General features: G+C 41.6%; 1 protein-coding gene across 1 annotated transcript in view; it reads right to left on the bottom strand.

Annotated features, from left to right (window-relative positions):
- Nucleotides 1–21,270, bottom strand: part of LOC308103686 (arf-GAP with SH3 domain, ANK repeat and PH domain-containing protein 2-like) — a 52,465-nt gene that overhangs the window by 24,103 nt on the left and 7,092 nt on the right. Inside the window, exons 2-8 of the mRNA XM_080453808.1 lie at nucleotides 19,399–19,471; nucleotides 10,602–10,741; nucleotides 8,248–8,322; nucleotides 6,635–6,684; nucleotides 1,961–2,090; nucleotides 528–613; nucleotides 152–227 (exon numbers count right to left, since the gene is read on the bottom strand). Of these exons, the coding sequence (XP_080309934.1) occupies nucleotides 152–227; nucleotides 528–613; nucleotides 1,961–2,090; nucleotides 6,635–6,684; nucleotides 8,248–8,322; nucleotides 10,602–10,741; nucleotides 19,399–19,471 (630 nt within the window). The remainder of the gene's footprint in view (nucleotides 1–151; nucleotides 228–527; nucleotides 614–1,960; nucleotides 2,091–6,634; nucleotides 6,685–8,247; nucleotides 8,323–10,601; nucleotides 10,742–19,398; nucleotides 19,472–21,270) is intronic.

Raw genomic sequence — 21,270 nt, 5'->3', positions numbered from 1 at the left:
TGAAATATAGCGGAAATAGCAGATCTACAAGCTCACAACGCGTTGCATTGCCTTTTCTATGGTAGAAAGCCACTGGCAACAAAAAACACGCACTTTCTGTGGATACAGCCACTTATACATGGAATGAAAGGAAAGAAAGGTGTCTTCTTACTCCAGTCAGGTCTGCTGCCAGTTTCTCTATAGAAGGTTTCATCGTCTCCACGGTGTTCAAACCATCCTGGAAGAAACTGAGGAGAGGAGAGGAGAAGAGAAGAGAAGAGAAGAGAAGAGAAGAGAAGAGAAGAGAAGAGAAGAGAAGAGAAGAGAAGAGAAGAGAAGAGAAGAGAAGAGAAGAGAAGAGAAGAGAAGAGAAGAGAAGAGAGGAGAGGTTAATTCTATAAAGACATGCTTTTGAATTCACTAGTAACATTTCATCAATAATTATGGTAAGGTGGTACCATATGGTATGGTAATGGTTTTAAGAACAGCAGCAGGTGATTTATACGTCTAGTAGCAGAGAATAGTAAAATAAGAGACTTTGTACCTACTTGCACTGAGCGTGGAAATACTTGATGAGGTTCTGGAGGAAGTCCACTCCTTTCTTCACTTTGATCTCATTCACCTTCAGAAGATACTGGAGAGAGAGAGGGTGCACACCACACATCCACCATGAAACACTGACCAGGGATGTAACGGTATATGACATTTCACAGCACATAACAGTATCTAACTACCAAATCAATCTATCTAGTATCTACCATTCAACCACGGTAATTTCACAGTATTATTCATTCTTTCCCTCCATTTGAATTAAATGTACTATGCAATATTTTAATTTCAGTTTTTAATGTAATTTTGTCCAATCTGTATGGTAGAGTAATACAATATAACTTATACAATTGGGGTGGTTGTATTTTGTTTCCTTGCTCTTATATTGAGACATTTACGTGTCAAAGGTCCCACCTAGACACGGGATCTGACACAAGTTTTGACCGGATACAATTAAATGTATCCCCTGACTTTAACTAAAACTTTTTCTCAATTCTAGTTTCCGTTATCTCATTAGTTTTAGTTAGCTACAATAACTAGAGGTGTGGAATAATCGATTCTACAACGCATCGTGATTCAGCCATGCACAATTCTGCATCGATGCAGCGACATAATCGATTAACAGGTAGGTCAAGGAGAGTGATTATACATACTGACCACAGTTTCTAAAATGAAAAAAAAAGTAGTTCAATATGTATCTGACTGCTTGCATTAACTGATGAAAAATGGGCCATCTTGTGAAGTAATACAGAAAAGTGAGATCTAAATACATCGTAGAACTGAATCCAATCGAATTGTTAAAGGGCTTTTCAGATGGGAAGCGACACAACGCCTGCGCTCTCGCTTGGATCAGTGGGAATACCTGATGAACAACCGCTGCGCAAGTAAAGCGGCAGGCGTTCAGCAGGAAAGCTGACCACAAGCCAGCTCTTGTTGCAGGCGGGTGTGTGCTTGAAACCAGTGTTAATTGGGACAGCAAATTTTGATTTAGTTTTAGTCATATTTTTTGTCTAGTTTTGGTCGACTAAATATCACAGTTGATCTTCTCGACAAAAAAATATTTTGCAAATCTACAAGCTCAGAAGCTACAAGCTCACTAGTTGTGAGCTTGTAGATCTGCTATTTTCAGAGCGCAACCAAACATAACATGACTCGTCTTTTAGTTCTACTGGATCTCTTCTGCACTAGTCCCTCCCTAACTTCCCTCCCTTTAAGACTATGGCTTTATTGTTGACAGAATTGTCAATATATTTAGTTTTAGTCATCAAAGCTTTGTTTTTATTTAGTTTTCATCAGTGAAAAAACAACATTCGACCAACATTGTTCGTGATAGTTTTAGTCTGCTATGTATGCATAGAGCCCATCGTGAGGCCAGTGCCGGTGCACACCTCCAGTAGTAATGAAACCCTGACCACTGGTAGAGGAGACCCACCTCACACATCTGCAGCTGAAACATCCTCCTCTCCTTCTCCATCTCCTCGGCGATCTCTCCTCCGCTGAACTCTGTGCGGATCATCCCGTGCTGCTTGGCGTGCTCCTTCTTCTCCTTCTCGATCTTCGCCCTGCTCCGTCGCGAAGGGCACAGAAAACACCAAAGAGTTAACAAAACAAAAACTCCTCTGTCGAAATTAGAGGATGTTTATTCACATGAACCCTATAGAGCACCGAAGTCCTGACGTCACTCGTTCATCCCCAGGTTTGCGGAAGTAATTTCTCTATGGAGAATAACATTGGGTCATCTTAGAATCGTCTCATATAAGAATTGTGGTCCAAAAATAAACACTGCGTGTCGGCATTATTGTCAGGGAGGAGGTTCTGTATCGTTTATGATAGTCAGTCACTTATATTTGATACAGTCTGTTTCTGGCGAAAATGTAACTAATTCGGCGGAAGTAACATTAGCGTTTTCTCACCGTCAGTTGATGCTTCATATCCATAAGAGTCAACCCGCCGGGGTCATGTGTTTATTTTTGGAACACAGTTCTTATTTGACGCGATATTCAATACGTCTATGGGATTCAGAACGGGGGTGGAAAACTGCAAACCAGGTAGACAAACAAAGGATGTGTAAATGACGTCAGACTTCGGCGGTCTATAGCCTAAGTCGCGCCAAAGGACAGTGGTTCTCAACCTAGTGGCCCGGGGCCCACTAGTGGACCGTGAGAGTTTTGCAAGTTTCCACAATGTGTATTGTGTAACCCAAGACAGAGAATTTATAGATACTAGAGCGGTGGCCGTTGGGCAACGTCCTATTCGGGAACGATACAAGTCGAGAGCGATGTAAGTTGGAAAATAACTCATTCCTCGCCCGGTTAAGAAATACCCGTTGTACTCGTTGTCAGAGTGCCTGTTGCACCCGTCTGTCTGTCGGAGTCCCTTTTATGCCCATATATGAAGTTCTGTTCAAGGCATGCCTAAATATGGAGTCTAGGCCTGTCTATGATGTTATGTTGATGACACTTTGCAGGTCAATCAATATTATTTGGAGATCCGCTGATCCGACCAGCTTGCCGCTTGGCGCATCACGCCCTGTGGTCCTCGCCAATACGCACGCCGAGTTCAAAGTCCGTCGTTCCAATACATGGGCATGCCCATATATCGATTGTTTTACATTCTGACATAGAAATGATTATCCATGTCTTTGTTTCTTCTCGCCTTGATTACTGCAATTCGGTTTTCACCTGCCTCAATAAAAAGGTCCACAGACCGCCTCCAATTAATTCAAAATGCTGCTGTAAGACTGCCAACTACTATGGGTCCAGCAGAGGGTGTCACAATACTCCACTTCTGGTTGGCTTCCTGTTATTTTGAGGGTTCAGTTCAAGGTCCTGGTGCTCACTTTTAGAGCTCTTCATGGCCAAGCACCTGAATATCTCACTGACCTGCTAGAATCATAATGTGCTCAGCAGGACCCTGAGGTCAGCTGACCAGGGTCTATTGGTCATTCCTCGTACCAGGTTAAATCACCAAAGGTGACAGAGCCTTTCAGTCTGTAGCGCCCAGACTCTGGAATGCCCTTCCTTGGCCTGAGAGCTGCAGCGTCTGTGGATATCTTTAAAAAAACACCTAAAAACACTACAGTTTCAACAAGCATTTGGGGAATGTCATTGAGCTTCTCCTCCGGGTGTGAAAGGTGTCTGCCGTTTTGTTTTTTCCTGAGATGCATAATGTACAGTTTGTGTTTTTGTTGTTTCTAATCATTTGAATGTTTCTTGACATTTTTATTTCTGTTGTATGTAAAGCACTTTGTGAGTTCTCTCTGTGAAAAGTGCTATGCAAATAACATTTACTTGCTTACTTACTATGGGCATAGCAGTCGGATCGGTGAATCTAGACCAATTGGTTCTCAAAGTGGGGTCCGGGGACCCCCAGGGGTTGGAGGGGTTCCAGGTGGTCCCCAGCAAAATCTGTTACCGTGGCTATTTAAAAATAGCAGATCTACAAGCTCACAGCGCGTCACTTCGTGCCGCGCTGCGAGTTTGTACATCTGCTATTTGAACGCATCACGCAGAGCCACAAGAACACAGTGGAAAGACTCCAGTTCACACTGCAAGACCCAAAGTTGGTCTCAGGAGCTCTGATAGATGAGGTCAAACACCTGGGCAACCTGACCTTCAGAGTCTGGGACAAGATGAGGGACATTGTCTCCTACACTCCTGTGATTCTGGACCCCAACACTGCCCACTCGAGACTGATCCTGTCTAATGATCTGACCAGTGTGAGACCTGGGGAAGAAGAACAGCAGCTTCCTCGCAACCCAGAGAGGTTTAACCAGTGGCACAGAGTCCTGGGTTCCTTGGGCTTTAACTCAGGGATTCATAGCTGGGATGTTGAGGTTGGAGACAATACACAATGGGGCATAGGTGTGCTAGAAAAGTCTTTCCAGAGGAAGGGAATGATAGGGGGTCAATTGTGGTGTATACAGTTATATGATGGTAAATACACAGCATGCGCCGCACTACAGTCAATCACTGTTCGCTCAATGAGGCGGAAACCCTGGATAATCAGAGTCGAACTGGACTGGAACAGAGGAGAGCTGTCCTTCTCTGATCCTAATACCAACAGACTCCTACACACCATCACACACACTTTCACCGACACACTCTTTCCATACTTTGATCATGGTTATTATAATACTCTCCCTCTTACGATCTTAAATCTTTCCGTGCCTGGAGTCAGCATGCCTGGATTTTGCCAAGGCGCAGCCTACCACTGACGAGAATGACGAGATTTGTGTTTTCAGTGGTTGTCCACCAGATGGCGCTGTTCGCCACCCTATGAATGATGCTTTCACTGCCCGGTGACGACAGACGTAATTGTTTAGAACGACCTCTCGTTTACTTCCTGTTTATGTCCTGTTGGAAAATGGCTATATCTCCGTTCCTCTTGCTTTATGGCAAAAACAAGTCACATTCTACCGGCCACAGCTATGCCATGGATTACCGCGACCGGATACATTTTTATCCCTGTGCGTGTAATGAGCGTGTAATGAGGCGATCTCCGTGAGGACGGTGATCACAGATAATATTCCATGATTTTTCAAAGGTCAGTAAAAATTACACTATTACTTTGTATAGCACCTTTCATGACATCAAATGCAGCCCAAAGTGCTATACATAAAGAAAAAAGAGATCACAAAAATTTAAATAACACAATATTAAACAAGATTAAAAACATGATCAAAAGGAGGCAAGATCAAAATTAAAACAATACAAGAAAACAGCAAGAAGAAAACATCACCAGAACCACTCAGACTACCTGTCACCTATTTAGGTACTCAACCACACAGACTCTTGAAAGATATACTGTAACTACTTAACATTTACAGGGAACAACTAAAAGCGAGAGGAAAAAAGTGGGTCTTGAGCTTGCTTGCTATCTATGGTCGTTGCCCGTCTTATATGTAATGGGAGCTTGTTCCAAGCCGTTGGCCCATAAAAGCAGAACGCTGCTTCGCCACGTTTTTTATAAATCACTTTTGGCACCTCGAGGAGGCTAGCACTAGATGACCTAAGGAGACGGGTTGGAACACATTTGGGCAGGCAATCCGAAAGGTAGGAAGGTGCCAAACAATTAAGTGCCTTAAAAATAATTAAAACGGAGAGATACGTTGCATTGTGGGGGAGCTGCATAATCTCGCAACTGCCATCTAGTGGATGAATAGGCATATAGACCTATTCGCCTGGATTCAACATAAGAAAACACAATCAGACTATTTAGTGGGAGGAATAAAGAACGTACGACCGTTCCTCAACCCCGACGTCTAGCATGTATGTCACTTAACGCGGCGGTCATTCAGCTGCGTTCGGCTGGGTCACGAACGCTTTCAAGATTGTCAAGTGGGCCCTGCTCCAGAAAAGGCTGGGAACCGCTGCTGCTGCTGCTCCATAGCAATGATTACTATGAGAATATAGAAGAAAAAAAAAAGGAAGAGGAAAAAAAAGAACGTTTTGTTCCCCCCCCCCCCCCACCCCCCCCCCCACCCCAAACGATCACTTAACCCATTCAATCCAGGAAAGCATCTGTGTCATTTTAGATTTGTTTGGCTATTCAAAAATAGCAGATCTACAAGGTCATCTATGAGCTTGTAGATCTGCTATTTTTGAAAAGTCTCTTTGAAAACATATATATATATTCATTTTTAACTCAAATCTTTGCTTCTCGGGGTCCCTGGAACAAAATAATTTCAGATGGGGGTCCGCGGACAAATACATATCATTTTGGGGGTCCTTGACATGAAAAAGTTTGAGAACCACTGATTATAGCAAGTTAAAAAAAATAAAAAAAAACTGTTAGGATTTAGAAGACATTTGTAGAATCCCCAGAAGCAAAGATTTGAATGAAAAAGAAATTGCTTTAAAAACATATTCAAAGGTTTGCACACATTTTCACAATAAAAAAAAAAAAAAGCAGATCTACAAGCTCGTAGCGTGGCACTCGGTGCCGCGCTACGAGCTTGTATATCTGCTATTTTTGAATAGCCCAAAGTGTAAAATAATGGCTAAAAATCTAAAATGACACAATATGCGTTCCCGGATTGAATGAAAGCACCTTTAAAACGCACATGCGAGTTGAAAGATCCGAATCAACCATAAAAGTGTCTTACAGCTTAGTCTCGTAGTCCTTCCAGGATTTATCAAAGGCCTTCTTCAGGTCCTGTCAGACAGAAAACACACATACATTTTTTTTTTAAGTTTTGAAAAATCTTGAAAGTGTTTTGAAAAACGTTGAATAATGTTGAATTTTAACACAAATCTTATCTTCTGGGGGTCCCTGGCACAAAACATTTTTCAGATTGGGGGGGGGGGGCCCTAGAAGGCATTTGTAGAATATGTAACTTTTTTCAATGAATAAAATGTAATTTTGTCCAATCTGTATGGTAGAGTATGTTACTACAATATAACTAGTAAATCTGTATGGTACAGTATGTTAATACAATATAACTTATATAATTGGGGTGGTTGTATTTTGTCTCCCTGCTCTTCTATTGAGACACTTAGATCGTGTCAAAGGTCATGTCTCACCTAGACACAGGATCTGACACAAATTTTCACCCTGACGGTCAAGATCCAATGTATCCCCTGAGCAAGCAGGCAGGCTCTATTAGCTCAATGGTAAAAAATAAAAATAAATCCACTACTTAAGCAGGAAACCAGGTTCAAATCCGGGGTGGAAGAGGAAAATTACAGAGTGCAGCTTTAACCACTTTCACTTTCAAATGTTTTCAAAAATAGCAGATCTACAATCTCATGACACCGTTACTTTTTGCACAAACACTCTTTATACAAAAATAAAGATGAAATAATGCGCTACAAGGTTTCATTAACCCATTAAGACCGTGGATGCGCGTCAGTGTCATTTTAGATTTCTTTGGCTATTCAAAAATAGCAGATATACAAGCTCATAGCGCGGCACCGACTACTATGAGCTTGTAGATCTGCTATTTTTGAAAAATCGTGAAAAAACATTTTTTATAATTTTTTTCAAATAACTTTTTGGATTTAGAAAACATTTTTAGAATCGGCCTCAGGTCTTAATGGGTTAAAATGGATGGAACACGCACAGAGAAAAAAGAAAAAAAGAATGTCACACACTGCATTACACACCTGTGTATGATGTGACACATAATTCAATTTTAACCCATCCTTTGTGTGACACTGTAGGACGATGATCAAGCAGGGCGTTCATTTTACGGGGGAAAAAGTAACGACGTAGGCGTCATGACTTTTATCTCTTTATGTGTGTTCTTAAAATTCTTTATTTTCCTCTGACACTGACACTGCACTACATTTTCTGCCATGCCGCAAGATATGTCTTCATATAGACGAATCCACAGACGCGCTGCCTGTAGGCAGCCATAGCTGCAGTGTCAACGCTCCGCACCGCGACACCGCAGCAATGGCCGCCTACAGGCAGCTACAGGCAGCGCGTCTGTGCAGATTCGTCTATATATATTGCCTTGTTCCTTTTGCTTGTACAGAGGCATCCCCCCCAAAGTGCTAGGAGACAGTGGATTTCTCCGTCTGTCCACTGAATGCTGTTCGACATTCATGTAGTAGACAAAGTAACACCTAAGATGCTGTAATAGCGTTGAACCGAGTGTGTGTGTGTGTGTGTGTGTGTGTGTGTGTGTGTGTGTGTGTGTGTGTGTGTGTGTGTGTGTGTGTGTGTGTGTGTGTGTGTGTGTGTGTGTGTGTGTGTGTGTGTGTGTGTACAAACCCCCTTCACTCCCTTCAGGTCTCCCTTCAGCAGGCTGTCCAGAGGAAACGTGATGATGTTGTTCATGTTCTGGAGCTGCTCAACACACAACACAACACACACCGTTACCACACACGTCCACCAGGAGGTGTCATCTCACCACATGGACCCTAGCTTCAGTGGTTCAGTCAGGAACACTCACTCAAGTAGATTTAACCATGTATTGCAACAAATGGAATACAGTTAAGCTTGGCGTTAAAGGCTCCGCTCTTGGAGATATTCCCTGAATTTTGTCCAAGCAGCATGCTAAGAGAAATCAGGGAATGTTAAGCAAAACCCCCATAGGGATACAATATCAAACAATAAGTAATACATTGACATTTTAGTTTGAATTAGCAGATATAAATGATAATCACAAGTATTTGAGCCTATGCCAGACTCTGATCAAAAGGTGGAGGCCGGGGTGGAGGAGGCAGAAATGAATCAGGCAGCAAGACCAGCAAAGACTAGTGAATATGAAGCCGTATTTAAAGGAACCTCTTTGCTAATGCGTGAGCTGTGATTGGAGTATGAACGTGTGACGTAATGACCAGCAGAGCTGTGAATGGCAATAGAAAGCTGATGTTCACATCAGCTGACTGACAGCTGAGGCGTGCAAGACTTCCGTGTCCTGCATGAACTAACGCTATGCTTCATTTATTAAACATTTTCATGTCAAGGAGACCCCCAATCGATATCTATATGGACGCGGACCCCCACATGAAAAGATTGTATGCCAGGGATGCCCATAAGGGGAGAATTGTAGGTAGCAATTATGAAGTATTATAATACTTGACATTATTAAGTCATAATAACATGCTGTATAATGTGTTATGATTGCATTATACGTTGTTATGAATATTTATAACTGTAATCATCGCGTGTTATAAGCATAATACAATGCATTTATACTTAAACTTAAGTCATTATAATAAGCTTTATAATGTGTTATGGTTATAAAGCATTATGATTATTTATAAGCTCTTATAAATATGATTAAAAAGGATTATGATCAGATTACAAGGCCTTATAAGTAAGTGTATAATGCATTATAGCAGTGACAATAAAGTATTATCAATTGATTATGGATTATTACTATAAGAATTAATTTTGGGTTAAATAGCAAGTGCTACCGAATTGTATTTTCAAAATGAATCCAAATCTTAAAAAAAGAAAATTAGATGTTTTGAAATCTTTCGAAAAAGAGGCGATCTACAGTATTAAGCTCACAACGCATTGCGATGCGACACGTTTCGAACATGTACAGATCGGCTATGTTCAAATGGTCAAAGCATACAATAGGGCTAAAGTGTTTAAACTGTTCCTCATTTTGCTGGGGAGCCCCTGGAAGCCCCTCAAGGACCCCCGGACCCCACTTTGAGAACCACCCGCCCTAGCCTTCCTATTCTGAGGCAAATGTTGACCGCAGATGACAGAAGTTGACTCTTTTATTATGGCCAGAACAGCCGGGGGGGGGATTATGTTTTCACGTCAGTGAGTCTGTGTGTGTAAACAGCTAAGCTCGGGCACCATTGGACCGATCAGCATGAAACTTTGACTCCAGAAGAACCTCTGCCCCTAAATATTTCAAATCGGCCTCATGGTGGTGCTTCATGTTTTGGCCTCTTCAACTGTGGGTCGTACGTAAGAAAAAACAATTTCCTTGGACCATAACACAACTCCCCATAAAGGCAATGCCCATTTACGCCTGACTAGACAAAGTCTTTGCCATCATACTTCCACAGATTTTGCCCAAACCTCACACAAATCAGTACACATTATCTCTGGAAACGTGTAATCCAGATGCACCAGTCACATTTTTCTGATTCCATTCCGATTGGCTACAACTGGATTCCGAAGTTTGCGGTAGACCCCGTTTTGCAAAACAAACAACAAAAAGGCTAAAATCATGATTTGAGGTTCAATTTACCCCAAATTTGAATTACAAATCATCAAGGTCCATCTAAAGCAGGTTCATTGAGGGGGTTCCCAATGGACCCTTACAGGTCTGTAACTCTGAGAGTGTACAATGGTTGCATTTGCCTTCTCGGCGGCCGCCCCCTCACTGTGGAACTCACTCCCAGCTCACATCAGAGCTGCCCCCACCCTCAACATACACCACACTCAAAACCCACCTTTTCAGACTCGCTTTCCCTACATAAAACCCCACCCCCCACCCCTCCCTTCTGTTTGGTTTACCTTTCTTTTATAGTCATAACCTTTTCAACTAGTTCTTTCTAATACATGTTTTTATATCTGCTCTGTAAAGCGACTTTGAGTATCTAGAAAAGCGCTATATGAATCGTATGCATTATTATTATTATTATTATCCTCACCAGGTTTTTGAAGAGCGCCGCCAGTTCTTTGGTGAAGACGGCGAACTTGAGGAAGGTCGTGCCGACCTCGGGGGCGTCCTTACAGACCTCTCCGAACTTCTCCATGGCCGAGACGAACTGCTCCTCGTGTTCCACGTGAGCTGCAGACACACACAACCAGCACAGTCAACTGTATTGTCACGTCACAGGTGTAAAAAAAAAAGTGGGGGATTTTTTTTGGCGCAAGCTCCATCATTCATAGTTTTCAGGAACTTAAACAAAACATAGGAAGGAAACCGATCAAAAGCTAAATCTAAGATACTGTATATGCCGAGTGGAGCCGACATAAATAAAAGAAAAAAGAAAGGCGCACCCGGACGGCACCCATTATTTTATGGACCCGACAAAACCTAGAATGCTGTTCTAACACAGTCGGCGAGATGTCAGCTATACTCCATGCTGGAGCAGCCTACAATAAGAGACATTGACAATGACATTAAAGTGCACGTTTTCACCTCGATTAACCCATTTAGACCGGGAAAGCATTTCTAGATTTCTTTGGCTATTCAAAAATAGCAGATCTAGCCTGTAGATCTGCTATTTTTGAAAAATCCTGAAAATGTGTGCAAATCTTTAATATAATGTATATATATTTTCAAAGCAAGCATTTGTAACTCAAATCTTTGCTTCTGGGGATACAAATGTCTTCTAAATCTTAACAGGTTTTTGAAAAACGTATGTCTCTATATCAGTGGTTCTCAAACTTTTTCATGTCATGTATTTGGCCGCGGACCCCCCCCCATCTCAAAATATTTAGCTCCAGGGACCCCCATGAAGCAAAGATTTGAGTTAAAAAATATATATATATTCAAAGACGTGCACACATTTTCAAGATTAATAGCAGATCTACAAGCTCATAGCGCGGCACTCATGAGCTTGCATATCTGGTATTTTGTGTACAGCCAAAGTATGAAATATGGATAAAGTGGTTACACAGATGTGTTCCCGGTATGAATGGGTTAATAAGGAATCGGATCCATGATCACAAGGTCCACTTTGATTCCACAGAGGTATAGTTTGATGTGCTTGAAGCGTGCGCTCTCGGCTCTCACTTTAACTGGGGGAACAACTTTGTTCCCCCATATATTGCCTGCAGTAATCTGATCCCTGGTCAGTCAGTCTATCAGAGCAGCACTTGATTCTAGCAGCTCGAGCACCGCGGGCATCTACTTCTTTCACAGCCACAGCTAGCATACATGTGTTATTAGCTTGTCTGGCACCTAGTTGATCGAGAGCAACTGCACGTAGCCACTAGCCAGTAACAGAACGGTCATAGCGACGAGAGGCAAGCATGCAGCCAGTGGTGGAAAAAGTTGTCAAATGTTTTACTTAAGTAAAAGTATCAATACTGCAATGTAGAAATACAATAAATAGCAGATCTACAAGCTCACAACGCGTCGCTATGCGACGCGTTGTGAGCTTGTAGATCGGCTATTTTCAAATAGCCTAGTTATAAAATAGGGCTCAAGTGGTTAATGTGTGTTTCATAATGTAATCATTTATATCTGAAAAGTAACTAGTAACTAAAGTTTTCAAATAATTGTAGTGGAGTAAAAGTACAATATTTGCCTTTGAGATGAAGTGGAGTAGAAGTAAAAGTATAGACAATTGGAAATGCTCCGGTAAAGTAAAAGTACCTCAAAATTGTACTTAAGTACAGTACTTAGTTACTTTACACCACTGCATGCAGCCAACACACAACAACGGTGGGTTGCTAGACCAGCGCCGGTCGGGAAAAATAAACAAATAAATAGACCTGTTGATCGCAATAGTGTCCTCCCAATAGACCCCTTAACAGACAACGTCACACTGATAAGAACCAGTATATGCGCAACCAGTATGCACGCAATGAAACCCATGCTATCAGGTCTCGCTAGGACGCGCCTCACTAGCCAACACACAAGAGGGGGTTGGGGTGTGCTGAAACCAGCGCACCCCGAAACAACAGGTTGGGAATTGATTGCATGAAACAATCACCTGTGCGTCCAGTCTCAATGTTAGTAAACAAATAATTGGTCTATAGTGGGGGGGGTCATGCAGGCCCTTCTGACCCCCCCTCCTATGGTGGGGTAACAAATATTAACAAGAGCTTGTGACATAATATAATAAAATAATATTACAGATTTGCACACATTTAAAAATACATAAATAAATAGCAGATCTACAAGCTCGTAGCGTTGCACTCTGTGCCGCGCTATGAGCTTGTATATCTGCTATTTTTGAATAGCCACATTGTAAAATAATGCTTTTTTAGCTCAAATCTACAAATATGTTGGATTTACGATGATGCATATTTTCAGACCTTTAACCCTCAATAAACATAACGGTTGGCTCTGTTCTTGGTCTGCTCTTTTTTCCCCTCTACACCAAACCTCTTTGCCGAAAATAGCCGATCTACAAGCTCACAACTGCTATTTTCGGCTAAAGTTCTCCTCAGAATAGGGATTCTAGGGTTCAAGTGGTTAGAGTAAACCATCCATGAAACCACCCATGAAGACCCATGGACTAAGAACTAAGGTATGGTCATTTAAAGGTCATAAACAGGGTTTATGTCTGTAGATATTTCATATCTACAAACATTATACCTCATAAATGGTCCTTCTACCAACCATGCTTTAGACAGAGCAGGAGATAAACTGTCCACTAATCCACTTCATTTGCATGTTCTTTTTCCATAATTTGACAGACAGTAGGAAAGCTAAGAGAGACACAGTAGAGGCATGATGGAGAGAACACTCCGGTAGGGATGCCTCTTCACCGAGTGCCACGCTATGAGCTTGTAGATCTGGTATTTTTGAAAAACCTTGAAAAAGTGTGCATATCTTTGAATATTTATATTTTGTAAGGCCAAAATTAACTGATACCTTTGCTTCTGGGGGTCCCTGGCACAAAACATTTTCAAATGGGGGTCCGCGGCCAAATGTTTATCAATTTAGGGGTCCCTGGCATGAAAAAGGTTGAAAACCACTGATCTAGAGCACAGTGGTTCTCAAACCAACATACAGTATGAGTATACAGTAAGTGTATACAGGCTATCATAACTCTGAGAGTGTATAAACGGAACCAAATGAACCCTTGAAGGTCCATCTGGTTCCATTTACACAGTCTCAGAGTTACACACCCGCAAGGGACCATTTGGAACCCCCTCATGGAACCCTGAGGGTCCCTGGACCACACTTTGAGACCCACTGGTGTAGCAGAGCTAAAATGGAACAAAGCCTTCATTAGTATCAATGGTAACACCTATGAAGGAAGTAAGGAAGAGGACGCAATTTCTTTCCAATATGGCTGCTGTGCATAGAGCCTATTATAGTCTCTGTCGGGTGGAAACCTCATATGTTCAAAACTGTTACTTTTCAGGATTCAATGCGCCGCATTTCAAACTTTGTTACAACTTTGTTTTGACGCACCAAGTGCCGCGGTATGAGCTTGTATGTCTGCTATAGTTTTGAAAAATCGTGGGAAGATTTGTGCAAACCTTTGAATATATATGTTTTAAAGCCAAATTTTTTAACTCCGATCTGTGCTTCTGGGGGTCCCACAACATTCATGGAACAAAATTCATATCCTTTTGGGGGTCCGTGACATGGAAAAGTTGGAGCACCACCGATATAGCAACATATTGTTATGATTTGGAAAACATTTTTAAATATGTATTTGGCAATGGAACCCCATCTCAAAATATGTTGTTCCAGGGACCCCCAGAAGCAAAGATTTCAGTTACAAATGATCGCTTTAAAAATAAATATATTGAAAGATTTTCACACATTTTCAAGATTTTTCAAAAATAGCAGATCTACAAGCTCATAGCGCGGCACTCGGTGCCGCTCTAGGAGCTTGTATATCTGCTATTTTTGAATAGCCAAAGAAATCTTAAAATGACACAGATAATTTCCCGGATTTGAATGGGTTAACCAGGCCAGTGGGTGTGACAGCAGCACAGGACAATGTGTGTGTGTGTGTGTGTGTGTGTGTGTGTGTGTGTGTGTGTGTGTGTGTGTGTGTGTGTGTGTGTGTGTTTCACTTCTCCCTCAGTGCTGTGTCCCTCTGTCATGTGACATTTAAAATGACACATGATGCTGACAGCAGCAACAATACATCTGCTGCCTGCTGCCGCTGACACGCTAAGTAAAAGTGGAAAAAAGTACAATATTTGTACTCTGATATTTGGTCAGTGGTGGTTTACTTAAGTAAAGGTATCAATACCACAGAGTAGAAATACTCACAACATTACTGTTCCAAGTAAATGTCCTGTATTCACATTTGACTGGAGGAAAAGTACAAAAGTGCCACTTAACTGTTCCGTTCCAAAGATGTTTTAAAAAAAGGTGTGAAATTGTTTAAAAAATAGATCTACAAGTTCAATAGCTCAATAGCTGAAGTACAGAATATGGGTTTTGTATTAATAATACAAATCGGAAAAGTAACTAGTAACTAAAGTTTTCAAATAATTGTAGTGGAGTAAGAAAGACAATGTGCTTCTCTAAGATGAAGCAAAAATAAAAGTTACCTAGAAGTTGTACTTCAATACAGTACTTGAGTACATGTACTTAGTTACTTTCCACCACTGCTGAGTACTGACTCACACTATAACATCAACTACTGTGTCTCTGCAGTGCCCCAAGGCATGCTGGGACATGCCTACGAATGAGAGGAATGCTCCGCGCGCGTGTGTGTGTGTGTGTGTGAGAGAGAACACACACCCTTCTCACTCATCCAGCTGCACATTACTACATGAATCACATTATTATTATTAATATTATTATTAATATTATTGTCTCCGCCAGGCCGAAAGGCATGGCGAGAGTATGTTTTACCCCCTCCGTCCGTGTGTCCATGTGTCCGTCATTCTGTCATTTGGTGTACAGCTAATCTCTGGCACCGTTGGCTTGATCGCAGCGAAACTGTGCAGACACACTCCCTGGATGCCAGAACAATTTTTCACATGGGCTTGTTATAGCGCCACCAGGAGGCTGCTTTTTGCAAAACAAATTTTTTGACAGTACTCCTACAGATTGTATCCAAACATCACGCAAATCAGTACACAGTATCTCTATAGTTATGTGATCAACACGGATCTGTCCAATTTTCCATATTCTATCCTGATTGGCTAAGGTTGGCTTCCAAAGTTTGCAGGATTGCTCCGTTTTCAACAAAATGCCTCAAATCATGAACGCAGCTGGCGATTTCCGTGAGATTTCACATGCACATTCCCACTAGGCCGAGGAATAAATGCCAATAGATTTTTCAAATCAGCCTCATGGTGGCGCTATAAAAGGCCAATTTGCGTTTTGAACTATAACTGCACCGATCTGCGTGAAACTTTGCACGCACACTCCCTAGAGGCCAAGGAAAAACATCTGCCCTGCATTTTTTACATTTGCCTTTCGTAGCGCCACCAGGAGGCCGACTTATGTAAAACACATTTTTTTATATTAACACATTCTAGGGCATTCACAGAATAGTCGAATATTCGAATATCAAACCGACTATTCGACTATCAAACCACTATTCGACTATTCGAAAAAAAAAAAGAAAAAAAAAAGGATTTTTTTTTAATTTATTTTTTTTAGTGGCTTTTCTAGAGCAGACACGCAGCTGTGAGCTCTGGTGTGACGTCAACTCGCATTCCTTGAGTCGAGTCATCAATGTAATTGAAAAAAAAAAAAAAAAAAAAAAATTATAATCAAACCGAATAATCGACTATTCGAATACTTTTGGGTCGAATAATTCGAATACCATAAATCACTATTCGTTAATGCCCTAACACATTCCATGCCAGAGTTTAATATCATAATGTACTCACCAGTGCCAGCGATTTATTGTTGTTTTTTAGTTTTTTTCACGTTGCCACAGACCTCGCTAAATACCTTAAGATATTTAATAAAAAAATCACGCAAAGCGGTACACATGATCTCTATAGTCATGTGATCAAGATGGATCTGTTTAATTTTTCATATTCCATCCTGATTGGCTAACATTGACATCTAAAGTTTGCAGGAGTGGCCCGTTTTGAACAAAATGCCACAAATCATTCCCCATTGCGGTGACACTTTGCCCATACATGCGCACTACATTGAAGAACAAATGCCACTCTTTTAGCATTGCCCTATTATAGCGCCACCAGGAGGCCGATTTTTGCAACACTTTTCTTTTTATATTACTCCTACAAATTTTGTCCAAACATCATGCAAATCGGTATACCCATTATCTCTATAGTCAAGTGATCAAGATGGTTCAGTCCGATTTTTCATATTCCATCCTGATTGGCAAATTCCGAACATTGCTGCCCCACAATAACCTACCTGACCTGTGCTCCGAGGAGCACTTTTTCTAGTTATAAATACTTTTTTTTAATTAAGATTTATTTGGGGCTTTTTATGCCTTTATTATGGATAGGACAGTAGGCTGACAGGATATGGAGAGAGATGGGGAGTGACAGCAGCAAAGGCCGTCGGGATCGGGACTTGAACCCGCGACACACTGTCAGGCTACATCTAGGTCACGATAGGCTCTATGCACAGCAGCCATAGTATCACTTCCTTCACAGGTGTTACCAATGATACTAATGAATGCTCTGTTCCATTTAGTGTAGCACAGTGGTTCTCAAACTTTTTTCACGTATTTAATTTAAAACAAATATTGTATTCAATTTTTTTCATTTTCCAAAAATAATATAAAAAATAAAGGAAAAAGCACGGCCCCCTCACGTATTAGGAGGGCGGGGTGAGTCACCAAAACCAAGGACGGGTGTTTTTGATGAATCTAACATGTTAAAAATTGAGTTTGAAGTTATAATGGGTTTGCATAGGAAGGGGGCGTGTCTGATAAAATGAATATCTAATATCTAAATACTGAATCAAGCAACTTAAAAACGGTCTGGGGTGCTCACAAAAGCCTGAGTAGATGATAAAATGACCCAAAGTTTTTTTGAAAGTGAAATATCCCTTTAATTTCCACGATCACCATAACTCTGAGTTTACAAATGGAACCAAATGGACCCTTACGGGTCCATTTGGTTCCATTTGTACCCTCTCAGAGTTACACACCCGTAAGAGGCCATTTGGAACCCCCTCAAGGAACCATGAGGGTCCCTTAACCCCAATTTGAGACCCACTGGTGTAGCAGAGTGTTTCCAGTGAGCCAACATGCATAATATCAGCACCCTGACTCTGTTTGACCAGAATGGATCAGAGCCTTCATTACTATCATTGGCAACAAGGGCGCCGATACTGTGGGTGCCTCGGGGCTAAAGCACCCAGGAGAAATGACGAGCACCCATCACAAACTCATCACAAAAAAAGAAAAGAACTCTGACATCTGCACTTCATGGAGTAAATTTTTTGTACCAAATTAACCGCATTAAAGTAAAAAAAAGAATTTAAAAAAAGGTAACAAACCCGGGGAAAAAACGCACATTTTCTTGTACGCGCGCTGGCCGCGAGTGCGCACCCAATAGCGCGGACATACTGTAAATCGGCACCCCTGATTGGCAACACCTGTGAATGTCTTCACAATATGGCTGCTGTGCATAGAGCCCATTACATTTTTAAGTTGACGATTAATTGTCACTCAAATAATTGCGATTAACGGTTTAATTGTGTGTTTGCCGTTGAACATTGGAACCTATTAATCCAAATAGAATTTCTGTTTGGCCTTTTAGGCTTCGTAATAAAAAATTGCGCATGGGGCAGATATGACAAATAACTTAAATATACAAAGACATTATTGACATATTTAATAATTGTATAATTTTCTTCAAAATGTGTGAAATTTGACGACGATTATGCAAAAACCATTGCGATTATCTCAAATAATTGCGATTAGACGATTATGTAATAACTGTGACAGGCCTAGCTACATCGTAGCTACGCCAGCGGCCCGGGGTCATATAAATACATGTTTTAATGTGTCATGTCTGGTGCACCGAAGGTGTACTTTTACATCAAGCCGCCTCATGCTGAGGAAACATCACATGGTGCGGCGAGGCTTACTTATTATAACAGAGATGAGGAGATGATTATGAATAGCTAACGCTAGCTGGTAGGATACTGTGCTGTCATTAACTCAGGGTACAACTATCTTGCCTGCTTCAGCTTGTAATTAATAATCATAGTCAGATTGTCCATAACATCCCCTTGCATGCGTCTTTCAGCAACATGGAGGCGGAGATACCTCCCTCCCTCTCTCTCTCTCTCTCTCTCTCTCTCTACTCACATACAAAATTAGTAGACAAAAACATAGAGAGTTAGCCCACAATGACCATTACAGGTCTGTAACTCTATGAGAGTGTACAAATGGTTAGGGTCCATTTGGTTCCATTTGTACACTCTCAGAGTTATGGGGGTCCTTGAAAATAAAATTGTTTGATAACAACTGTCCTATTGGACTCCTAATGTGCCATACATACTGTCATAGTACATCAGTGTCATACATATTCTGAAGAAAACCTGGAGACTGACATTCAGTAACTGGGTCTTATGATAAAAATAAGAACATTATAATGGTGTGTAAAAACAAAATAAAAAACATTGCCACGGACCAGGCCAAGTCTTTGCCACGGACACATTTGTCCGTGTATGAACACATTGATGACCCCTGGCTCTGACGTGTTTGGTGCCATCGTTTACAGATCGTTATCCTTCATCAGTGTGGACGGACGCTCACATAATTATAGTTATAAAGCTTGGTTGTGAGTGGCCCTTGAATTTCGGAAATATTGCGCAGGATATCTGGTAATTGTGGGCGTGCAACTCACCCAGTCCTGATGTGTGAATGGATTTGACAGACTTCTTCATCTTGTGCAGAACTCCTCTTTCCTGATCCAGACCCTGAGAGAGAGAGAGAGAGAGAGAGAGAGAGAGAGAGAGAGAGAGAGAGAGAGAGAGAGAGAGAGAGAGAGAGAGAGAGAGAGAGAGAGAGAGAGAGAGAGAAGCTGAATCATATTGTATTCTTACAATAATATTGTATTCTTACGATCATTCAGTCATGCACTGTACACAGATGCAAACATGCACACGCATGTACACATACAGTACTACACATTAAGAGATTCTCAAACCGTTAAATATTTGCATGACAATTAATCGTCAATGTAAACATAGTAATCGTGACAGCACAACACTCCGCCAGCCCTCCTGCCTCGTTTCTGGGCATCCCAAGTTGTCGAAAACCCCCTCCAACAACCAGTCCGCGGGCAGCATGTCCCAGGCTGGACCACCAGAGGAAACAACATTTCACTTCCGCTCTCCGTAGCTGCTCCCATGGGCCCAAAAGTCCACCCATTGTTGTTCCGCAGCTAGCGGGGACACACGGCTAGAAGGCCGCCCGGTCTTTATCCACTGCCGGGTGGTAGTTACACCGCCTCTCTTCCTGGTAGCTGCTCAGTATACTCCATCAGTGAGCAGCACCTTCCGCCCAGTGTTGATTTTGACAGCAAATCTTTATTTAAAAAAACTTTAGTCATATTTTAGTCATCTGAAATGTTTTACTGTTAGTCTAGATTTAGTTGACTAAACATCATAGATTTTAGTCGACTGAATCCACAGTTGATTTAGTCGATTTAAATGTATTTTGGCAGGTCTTGATGGCGTCGTAATGGCTGATTTTACTTTGGTTGCATGCTGAAAATAGCCGATCTACAAGCTCACAACGCATCGCAGCGCGACACGTTGTGTAATCGATATTCTAGAATGCCAACCTGTTCTAAATCATTTATGTATCTATCTTCATTTGGGCCTTAGAACTGTAACCACACAGCAGGGATCTTTTCACAGCTTCTGTTCCTGTCATTCAACAACTGATACAAAGGTCTATTTTCACAGAAGCACAGATCAGAGTTAAAAAGGTTCTCTTTAAAACACATGATAAAAATCTATCTCGTGCCACGCAATGAGCTTGTATATCTGATATTTTTTTAATATCCAAAGAAATCTAAAATGACACAGATGCGTTCCCGGTCTTAAGGGGTTAATGGGCTAAAAGATAAAGAAGCATAGAAGAACCATTTATGTGGTGAAGACCAGAAAAAGTGTCCTCACACTATACTGTACATGTGGGGACATTTGGCCACCACAAGTATAGTAACACGCAGAGCCCATCAGTCAACCCACCAAAAAAAAGGGTTCCCCACACCCATTTTATACTGATGGTTCTCAAAGTGAGTTCCGGGGACCCCCAGGGGTCCTTGAGGGGGTTCCAGGCGGTCCCCAGATAAATGATGGATAGTTAGGAACCAAATGGACCCTTATGTGGTTGTAACTCTGAGAGTGTAGAAATTGAACCAAATGGACCCTTACGGGTCCATTTGGTTCCATTTCTACACTCTCAGAGTTATGGTGGTCCGTGGTCTAATGTATGGGTTCTCAAAGTGGGGTCAGGGGCCCTATATGCATTAGCTATTTTGAACAAATCTTGACATTCTTTGAACATGTTTGAATACTTTTGACATTTTTAACACCACAAATCTTGTTTGGGTTCCTTAGCACGTCATCTATTCAGATGACCAAATACACATTCATTTAGGGGTCCTTGGCATGAAACAGTTTGAGAACCACTGCTTTATACAGTCGTTCTCGCCAAATGCATTTCTATGCGGATACGCACCCAGGCAAATCTTCACGTGCGTGGC

Source organism: Gymnoscopelus braueri, assembly GCF_963280865.1.
Source record: "Gymnoscopelus braueri genome assembly, chromosome: 16".
In the NCBI taxonomy this organism is placed as follows: domain Eukaryota; kingdom Metazoa; phylum Chordata; class Actinopteri; order Myctophiformes; family Myctophidae; genus Gymnoscopelus; species Gymnoscopelus braueri.
This window is presented reverse-complemented; position numbering and strand designations above follow the sequence as displayed.